The sequence below is a fragment of the Acanthaster planci genome, linkage group LG17 (assembly GCF_054643075.1).
Source record: "Acanthaster planci isolate LZ-2023a linkage group LG17, COTS_SCS, whole genome shotgun sequence".
NCBI classification, from domain to species: domain Eukaryota; kingdom Metazoa; phylum Echinodermata; class Asteroidea; order Valvatida; family Acanthasteridae; genus Acanthaster; species Acanthaster planci.
In genome coordinates, this window is record NC_141793.1 from 12,402,907 (window position 1) to 12,413,461 (window position 10,555).

At 41.0% G+C, this 10,555-nt stretch overlaps 1 protein-coding gene across 1 annotated transcript; it reads left to right on the forward strand.

Annotated features, from left to right (window-relative positions):
* Nucleotides 1-688: 688 nt before the first annotated feature.
* Nucleotides 689-10,232, forward strand: LOC110973518 (uncharacterized). Its single transcript, XM_022224396.2, has 5 exons — nt 689-926; nt 3,260-3,297; nt 6,125-6,211; nt 6,688-6,901; nt 7,069-10,232. Exons 1-5 carry the CDS (start codon nt 867-869, stop codon nt 7,354-7,356), a joined length of 687 nt encoding a protein of 228 aa, XP_022080088.1. The 5' UTR covers nt 689-866; the 3' UTR covers nt 7,357-10,232.
* Nucleotides 10,233-10,555: the final 323 nt, after the last annotated feature.

Genomic DNA, 10,555 nt, shown 5'->3' on the forward strand with positions numbered 1-10,555 from the left:
TTTGCAACGCGTTGGCCAATCACAGCGAGCGAAATCTGTCGACCCTTTCCAAACGTACATTTTGGGTCGACAGATTTCGTGCGTCGTGATTGGCCAACGCGTTGCAAACTCTTGGAGGCGCACTTTTGAGAAGCGCCCGAATTCATATAAAATCGTAAAAATGTAGTTAAAGCTTCCTCTATTTTCGAAATATCAATGATCAAGGGAGTCAGAACTTGTGGCAATATTTTATCAATTCAAGAAAATGATATACTCGTAGTTTATCTGTGAAATGATACAGAAGTTCATTCAGTGACGGTAAAATTTTTCTTCTTGAGGATGACAGACGTCACTGGAATAGAATGCACGTTAACATGCCGCTTATAAACTAAGTCACGCATGGTAAGATTCATACACCCCAGTTTAAAAGAAAGGCAGGCCGCAAGAAGTGGGATCTGTCACTATCATGTGATGCGGGGTAAAGCCTGGTAACTTGTTTTTCCTGATCTCCAGAAATTCCCAGAATACCCGGACGGACGTGATTCTACCCCAGGTGACCAGTGTCGTGCACATTTTTAGAACATGACGTCATTGCTATTTTTACTTCTTTAACGTCATCAAAATGTGCGCGATAATGGGTAAACGTCATCAGTGATTGTGTAAAACGGAGGCATATGAATTGCCTTGATCGATCCTGCGCGCGCACAGTTGCTGTTTTATTTACCAAAGATACGCGCTGTATTTTATGTACTTACGGTAGGCCGGTACATACATGTACTGTACATGTACTGTTAAGTTGTATATGTTGTGTAATTAAAAGAGCGCATCATATCGGAGTAACGATCGAAGGTTGAAGTCTTCTCAGAAGTATTTTTCACATTTTGGAGATGGAGAGGATCAGTACCGAGGGTGTCTTATTAACTATTTTTCTTGTATTTATAGCACAGGTAAGCTTGGATTTGGAAACGCTCACAATGTATTTGTGTGGCCTTACTGCCTTACGCGTTAGAACTTAGGAAGGAAAAGCTGGCACAGACCAGCATTGTCCTACGTCTATGCACAGACAGTTTTGACAGTGGTACGCCAGGCATGAGCGGCCATGATTCATGTTTATACATGATGTACCATTGACCACTGTGTACGCCGTGCCTTTCAAGCATTTACAGCGTGACTAGCCACTGTCATTTTGTTCCTGCTTGGTCACTGATGACAGCAACACCAGAAGCCGCCTAATGAAGAGGACGAACCAGCTTTGGCATTGTTAAGCGCAATCTTGCATTTTGCAAAAAGTTATTAAAGGCCAGCCTAGGCCTAGTACTGGACCTTAGAGCTTCTTGTTCGAGAACTCAAACACTTCTCCACCATACTTCGTGTGACTTCGAGCCGATACAGTTGACATGGTGTCGTACCACTGTGGGGTTTTTAATCGAACTTGATAGATAAATGATTCTCAGATGGAACAAAGCTAATCAATCAAAGTTTACCCTGATAGTGACAGCAGAGCTGAGTAATCTATGTACGGGGCAGAACGAACATCCGGGATTCTCGTAAAATGGCAGGTACCGCATTGGTGAAAACAGTGACCAGAACAACGTACGCACGCACCAGCCAGTCTGAAGATCTTGTTACACAGTCTTTTCTTTGATCAGTACATACTAGCGTGCTCGTTTCAGTTTTCATTGGCGTGGTGTAGTTGCTACCCGCAGTTTTGTGAAACTGCAGGATGTCTGCGCTGTCCCATAACTCTTAGGGTAGGAATCATTCACCTATCAAGTTCGATTCCAAAAACCCATAGCATTATGACACCATGTAGGCCTAAACTGTATTGGCTTGAAGTCACTCGGTGTATGATGATGGAGTGACTTTGAGTTCTCGAGGCACTCGACCTCGTGATTCAGTCCTTTAAGTCAATTTGACTTTGAATGAGTCAACTTGGGAGGGAGTAGGCCTAGGTCTACAATAGATTTGCGCAAGAGTCAAGATGGCGCCTAACAGGATTACTAATCACAATCCAGGTCCATGTGAAACAAACGGGCCTAGTCAGGTCTGTTTTGCTTGATCATTGAGCACTCGCACTGAAAAAAGGTTGAAGTAGGCCCATCATCACATCACATCATCTGAATATTCCTGAAACCATCTCAGCTCCCCGGGGAGCATACTACTAGCCTGATGCTGCCACTTCGGCACAAACAGTTAAAAATAACCGTGTCTGCCCTCACAGGTCTCCATTTACTCCTGGGTGGAGAGAGGCGCACAGGCGTAAAGTGACTTGCCCAATCTCACAACATGCTGCTACCAGCTGGATTCGAACCCCCGACCCTATGATCAGAAGCTACAAACCCTAACCACTAGGCCACGTGCCACCCCACTCATCAAAATCTTCAGAATTCACCTCCAACCAGGATTCAGAGAAATCATTGAGAAATTTGGAGACTAATCCATTCCCGTAAAAGAGAGAATGTCTATTAAAAAGGGACTTTTTTCCTAAGCAGGCTAAGACAAACAATCCACATGCTATTATAAATCTTTTTCCCATTTCTGTTCATAGAAGTTATTTAAGTTGTTTTTTGGTGAACTTTGTACCATATTACTCAATTTACTGTATATTAAGGATTGATTAAGAAGAATTGTTTTGATGTTGTCTTTTTCCCATCCTTTATATCCTATTGCAGACTTCTGCTTGTAATCCTAGAAGGAAACAGTAGTATTCTTTTAAAAGGGTAGCCTTACATTCGGTGTTTTTCTGCTGAATCCAATGAAGGCATTGAAAGGATCTCAGGGCAATGGTAGGATCCCAAAGCCCACTTGAAAAAAGTCCCTTTTTTGGAGACAGTGCAGCAGTCTAGTAGATGAACTAATATGCAAAAAACTGTCATACTTTAATACTTTATCGTATTAAATTTGGAAAATTCTGTACAAATTATGTAAAATAGTTTGTCAGCATTTCAGTGGAGTAGTTGAAAAATATTGTAAGGTCATTAAACACGCGCACACAAATTGACTATGGTTTGAGGTGAACAAGTAATTGCAACTTGCCATTTACATGTAAATCATTTTTGCAAAGTTGACAAATTATGCTTACTCTTTTTTTCTGGTTTTTTTTTGGGGGGGGGATTAGAAAGTTGTTTTTCCTAGTATTTTAGAAAGGTTCACCATGTACTTTACACACTTAAAAAATATTCAGGCCAGAAGATGAACAAATCAAACCACAAATTTGGCCAAAATAATTTTGTAGCAATATGTTGACAAATGTGAATCTTCCTGTTTTCTTTTGCTTCAGGTGTATGGCGAATACTGTCCCGACACAGACAATGTATAGTAAGTATAGTCACTTGAATTTCATCAGGAAGAATTCAGTATCGTAATATCCCACGTCAGTTTGATTTTGTCAAGTCATTGCAAATAATCTCTTCTCCCTAGACCCTGAATGTCAACTCTAAATTCATTTGGTGGTTTAAGGAAGAACGTTTCCTGATTTTTGTTGAAAAGATATGCATCAGTGCCTCTGGGGCATTGTGCTTGTCAAATGCTTTGTCATGGACTTATGACAGTGTTTTCTTTGCTCTGACACCAGGATCAAACGGTGTCGTTACGTTTGCGTCGTCCATGTACTGGGCGCTTTGTCAGTATGGAAGAAAACTTATGCAAATACGCATACTGTAAATATCTTCAGCAGGGTTCCAACTGGCAAAGTTTAAGCGGCAGCCAAAATGTTTGCAACTGCCTGCATTTTCTATACTGTGCTAAATACAGTCCTTTTCTCTCACCAATTGCTCCAGATTGTAACTATTTAAAATTTGTAAACATTCACCTTTCGGCTGCTGTAGCAATTAACAGATGAAACCTTATTGGAAAAGAACATTTCAATTATTACGTGGAAGGTAAATGCGCTTTATGGAGTCCTACCTACATGTATACCTTAATTGTCAAATGTCAGTGCACAACATTCCCAGTTACATTTCCTGACAAACATGCATCAGAAACTCCTGTGCTCTTTCGTAGAGTAGTTGGTCACAGCTGACGTTCCTGTTGGAAGTTTCTGGGCCCTTAAATGTTTTGAGGTGATCCCTGGCAGCCAGTCTTGTTTGCTGAGTGGATAAAATATCATTGTCTGAACAGAGCATGACTGACTGCTTCCCAAAAATTGGCATTGGGCATTATTGGGCTACAATGTGTATTTATACATGGTGTGCTTAGCCCATGGAGGAATTCCTTATGGTGTGTTACACACAAATGGAGCATGTTACCGTGCTTGGATAAAGTACATTGTACATGCACAGGTATTGGTGTACATTTAATGCACATGCACTGCACACCTGGTACCCTGATTGTTTCCTAAGAACATCAACATTTTGACATTTGACCTTTCAGATAATTACATATTCCAAGCAAACACCATGCAGTTTTAATAGAAGTTGAAGGGGGGAAGCAGTTTTCTAATCTAGTCAATACCTGTTGTATTGTCGTTCACGTAAATGTGAACATATGTGGAAGATGAAACTGGTTGAAATGTGCTAAAAAAAATCTTGCCCCGTGATTTCAGTGTGATAATGAAACCATTTTTGAATACTTTTTACACTTCCTCGTTGGATTCCATGTAACCTGCACATAATCACACAACTGGTACAGTAATTCTGGTAGCCCAACCGTGCTTTTGTTCCGGAATGAAATCTGTATTTGGAGGAAGATAAACCCTACGTCAGTACATGAAGATCAAGCATCATTGAAAATTTTCAAAATTGCAACAAGGTTTTGGAACTAGTTGTATGAGAAGAGCCTACATTGTTATCTGTGCATTCAACCAATTTGTTAAGAGCATTTAATTCCAATGGGGCTGTGTAGATCTCAATATAATTGAGATTGGTCTTGAGCTATGTATGTAGATGATGGCGTCAGTTGTGTCAACACACTTTGTGCCTGACAGCAGGAGTAACATTTCCGTGCCTGCTCACAATCTGTCATTGTCACCAACAAAGGGACGCTGACTGTGCTTGATTGTTGCATCTACTCCAACCTGATTATTCGGGACAGTTCCCTGGTGAACACTCAATCAGGGTCAAGGGGCTGACAGAGATCGTGACTTTAAATCTGGGCCCAAATTTTGAATGATATTTATCAATCCTGTCTCTTCAATGTGGGCACATTCATGTGTCCTGGTCATGTCTAATTCTGTTTTAGCATTTATTTCAAGTAATGCAGATGTGTTGTCATTCTGATTATGTTTCCAGTTTTCATGATTTTTAGAAAGATTGGCTCTTTAATAATAATAATAATTGAAAATTTATAATGCGCCGTTTCCATAAAAATGATCAAGGGTGCAGTACAAGTCAAAGAAAAAATAATTAATTTAAGAAATGAAAGGGTAAGGATAAATGAATGAATGTCACCGCGCTAGCATCCAAACCTCAGTATGGGGATACGTCTGCCCCTCCAACAGGGAGAACCTAACCCTGCTGGCATCGGTGATGGCTCAATCTTTCCTGGGGACAGACGCCTCTAAACCCTTTAACCCTTTTCTACCAATAGACTAATGCCTTCACAGGCCCAAATGTATTTATGAGTCTGACATGGAAAACATATTGAAATGCTATCAAGCGTGGCTGACCATTGTTGTTGTGCATGAATTAACGGATGCCATTATCTCTTCTGAATGACTATCTGTGATGTCACTGTGTCATTGTCAGCTGAAGGCAGAGGGCTTCAGAGTTCCTCATGCAAACAGAGATTTGTCATGTCATGAAGCCCCGAAATGTCACAGACCCAGCACAGGATAATTGTCGTCTAGATTACGTTCTTGCCTTGGTGACCACCTCTGACATCCAGGTTTTTTTGTCGGGGAAGGCGGGCCGAATGATTTTTTTTTCTAAAAACGACTTCAAATCTTTTCATCCACAAAAGAATCCGTATCCCTTGTAGAGAGGCGGCAGTACCAATGCTAACGCTTACAATTCCTAGATAAAAAAAGGGTAACATGTCTTGGGGGAACAAGATTTGCCCTCCCTACTCCCACTGGATACATGACTGGAGTGCACTCATTGGTGGACCCCACACCATGAGGACATGTAGTTGTAGTGCTTTGGGAAGGCCACTCGTGAAGACTATGGGATATGTTTAATAATCGGTGTTTTTGAATCATTTGCTGTAGCTGTGACAACGACGAATATTGTTGTGACTCCAGCTGTTGTCCATTGACTTACGAAAACTATGGTTTCTGGAACATTTGGTACTTCTGGTGAGTAAAAATGGTCCCCTTCTGTTCTTGATTACTTTTATTTAGGAGGGTAGTGACATCATCTGTGAAGCAAAGTCATGCTCCAATTGGTATCCTTGATAGACGTGCAACTGTACTTTCCCATCTTCTGTTCAAAAGTTGGGGTTTATAGGTTGCGTGGGACCCATGTTTATAGTTGCAGCCTGTGTGCCAAAAAAATTGTCAATGGTGCCTCTGCAGAGGGCAAAACAACGGTCCGAAGCTTGACATTTTGTTGCTGTTTACCTTATTTGACTGAACAAAAGTGGATAGCACTCTGCTTGAAACAGCTCAACTGACCTTGATAAATGATAACTGAAAGCTGATGCTTTTGTTGCAGTTTATATCCTGTTTCAGTGTCAGACGGAATTTTGAAACAAAAGACCAATGTACATCTGGGATTAGTTTGGAAATGGAATGAATCATCTCAAATGATTGTGTCACTCGTTTATACGCAGGTTCATCATTTTCTTCATCTTGATGACCTGCTGTGGTGGTTGTGGTTTCTATCGTCGTCGACAGGCCTACTTAAACCAGCAGAACAGCACTATCATCACCAGCCAGCCGGTGGTCGTCCCCCCTCCCAGGCAGCAGAACCCGGACATGGTAGGGGCCTACCCAGCACAACCTGTGCCCCAGGGGGCTTTTCAGGGTCCCCCATCGTACAATGAGGTGAGTGGAGAGCTGGGGGAGCTTGTTTGCGGGGAGTGATTTTGATAAAGTGGGAGGAGTTAAGGGTTTTGTAGCTCCTCCCATGTGGTTGGAGCTACAGCTCTTGACCACCCAGTCTTCATTCCAGGAACATGCTGGTTATATTCTTTGTGTTCTTGTATACACAGGCCGTCTCCAAGCCACATCTCTACCCAAAATCGGAGGCTGTGTACCCACCCCCCACCATGCCCATGAACGGGGCTGGGGCCTCGCCCAACCCAGCCTACCCCCCAGATGGCGCCTACCCAAACCCAGTTTATCCCCCTCAGACTACCTACTACCAGAGCGGGATGCCCATGCCACAGCCAGATGGACCAACAAGTCCTACCACCACGCCCATGCCGGCACCGCCCCCTTATTCGGCAGCAGCGGCAAGTGACGCAACCCAGGCAAATGCCCCGCCCATGGCCTCATGAGTGAAAAAAAAAAGTTATTTGCCAGTTTTGTATCAAATAACTGAAAAAAAGTAGTTTCCAGCCTTAAAAAAAATTCATTTCTAGCATGTAACAGTACTGGTTATCAACTATCATATCGGCTTGAATTTGTCACATTCCAAGTGTTAATTGCTGACGCTGGGTGAATTTCAGCCCAGAATATGAAGCTGTGGTCAAATTTGTATTTGAGAGAAGGCTGGAAACAGCTTTTTTTAAGCCCTTTCCATGTTTTATCAGCGTCACTTTGTGCAAATATTTAGATGCACCTTGACAAACCATCTATAACCGAGTTAGTAACCGCAAATGCTTAATTCCAAAACTGAACGATGATTTCTTGCCAAGCATCTATGTAGTGTTTGGTAGCAAGTTGGGGAGAGGCTTTTGATGGTTACAAATATCATTTTATTGAAGTTCACAGCATTTTGAGACAGATTCCCGAAACAAACCAGATTCTCTCTTTCCAGGGTATATAATTGTCTTAGTCTGTACAGTCTCCCCGTGCGTGTATTTTTAAACTGTGCATATCGAGCAATTTTCATGTATATTTTTTCAACTGTAACTTTGAACTTGGTATTGACGTTAAAAATGGAATCAACGCCAACTACTGGAGTGGTGATCTGATTGGAGTAGTAGTAATGAAAGGATATCCTGAAAAAAAGTGGCCCATCCATGTTTCAGTGTTCAGAAACAATTAGCAACATGTGACTACAATACCAACATGCAGCTAGATTTTTCCTCAGAGAACTCCCCAGAGTGATTTACTAGGAACCATACCCATTCACACAAATTCCAACACCATATATGGTAAACTGTGCACAAAAACTGTTGGACTCTGTTTATTATGGGTATGCCTGAACCCATGTTAAAGCACAAGCAGTTTAGGGGTACAGTACCCAGTGCCACAAATTCACACACTTTACTGGTGTTCAATTCTGTGTGGTTAGGGAAGGTTGAGTCTAAGAAGATAGTCACTTCCTTGCTGGCTTAGACTGATATGAATACAACACTATACTGTAAGATACTCTATTCTTCAATGCTCTGGAATGGACTGTTAGATTTTATGAAACATCCTTTTTCCTTCAAATTAATAACATCTGTAACATTTGCATATTTTAAATTTATAAGATATGGTGAAAAATTAGTCTGTCTTTGTGTATGTTGCTGTTAATCATTGCTGTGTTTCATCAAGACGTTACTCGATGCGTCACTGCTACTCAGACTGATCGTAAAAAAAAAATTGATCAGAGTTGTGGACTTAAGGTCAATCAAGTAAAAGAGTTTTGATTTGGGAATATTTCCTAGAAGTATGTGATCTATTTTTATGTTATTTACTTTTTGGTGTTTTTAAAATTCATTGTACTGTATGCATAAGGCATTGTAAAAATATGACGGTGATTTCTCACAGGATTTTGTGGTACAAAAGAAAAAAAAAACCAAAAAACAGGAAGAGGATGTGTTCTCGTCCTCCAGTTTGTGTCGGTGTCGGAAGCCTACTTCATTGGGTCTACTGTAGGTAGACACATTTGAGGAAGTACTGGTACTTGTGCATGTACTTGTTTAGCTGTGTTTGGTTACCAGCCGAAATGGCATGCCATGAATTTATGGCTCATGGCTGGTTCCCGGCTAATGTTTGCTCAACAGGTGAACATATGCATATACATGTATATTAGCCAGGCAGCTGGGTGACCTTTGGCCTGGTGACCTAGTGGAGTTATGGCTTTGCTAAGTGGTATTTATGTTCAGTACACAAATGATACATTTGATTGACACAGTTTGGTATGATGTCTTGAGGACAGTTTTTTTTGTTCATATGCAATCAGTCACAATGCAAATTGTTGTAGTTTAGATAACTAACAGGAGTAGTCTGTACTTTGATAAGGGGCCAATGTCATAGCACTGCTTAAGTGAAAAATTTGTTTAAGCGTGAAAAAATGTTGCTTGACAAATCAGGTTACCAGCCAAAAGTTCTTGTGATGTATATTATTTTGAAATGGTATTTACCTGTCTTTTGGTTAGCATGACAATCACAGTTTGAGCTGGTAACCTTTGTTTATTAAGCGTTTATTTTCTTCGTGCTTAGACAAATTGGTCCAAGGTCAACAGATTGATCCATTAGGCCCCACCCCCTTGATCTTTTGACCAATCACTGTGGTGATTTATGTCCCACGCACATGCAGCATGTGCGTGCTCTTGTATACTGCGTGTGGTTGCAACGTGCTGTGACATTAAAAGAGAGAGGGGCATACATTTATCTGTGCAGTGGGTGGTGTTAACTAACAGTAGAACTTAATTGCGTGCTTGTCTTTTCCTCAACAAGATGGGAAGAGGGGAGAAGACATGAAGTTGGTGGGTTGGTAGAACAGACATGGTTTATATTCCATTTCCGCACTGTGATTCTGCAGTGAGGAATGTTAAATATAGAATTACAATTTGGCCAAAGATTTAATCAGGTGTGGAGGCCTGGTGGTATTCAGCTTCACATTTGTTTATGTAAATAACTACTGGGTTCCCAGAAAGAATTCAGGGGTAGGTTGCATTTGTTTGGGGGCAATAGAAATGTGACAAATTGGGGGAAAGGGGGGGGTGATGTTCATTGTTGAAGCTTTCGTACATGCACAGGATTGTTTGTATCTGTCCTCACACCACAGATTGTCTCAAATCATCTGCTCAGTGCATTACATAAAACTAATCCAGAAAGAGTCAGAGATGGATGAAATGGTCGAGAGATGGTTGATCATATGAAGTCAATTAGCCTAAGCACCACCCTAAAGAAATTGTGTAATTATTTCTGATCTGTATTATATTTTGGTCTTGTAATTATTACCCATTATAAAACTTATTCTATATTAGCGACAAAATGTCAACATTGTGCAGTTTCTTTTTGTTTTGTTAATCTCCCATTTCTCTTTAATTGCATTATTCACCCTCGTGTCCGAAACCTGAAACTTTCCGTTGTGATTTCAGGATAGTAATAATGTGGAAATTGTTGAAATGAATCCAGAAGATGACGACTAGTTGGTGACATTTCAGCCACTACAGCAAGCAGGGTATTCCCTGGTGACTGAGCAGAACTTAACTTGTACTCAATACAAGTATAAAAACACCTAGTGATACCCCTACAACTGAGCAAAACCCAGTTTGTACCCAATTGCACATATAGTGAACAAAATAGTGTACCCAG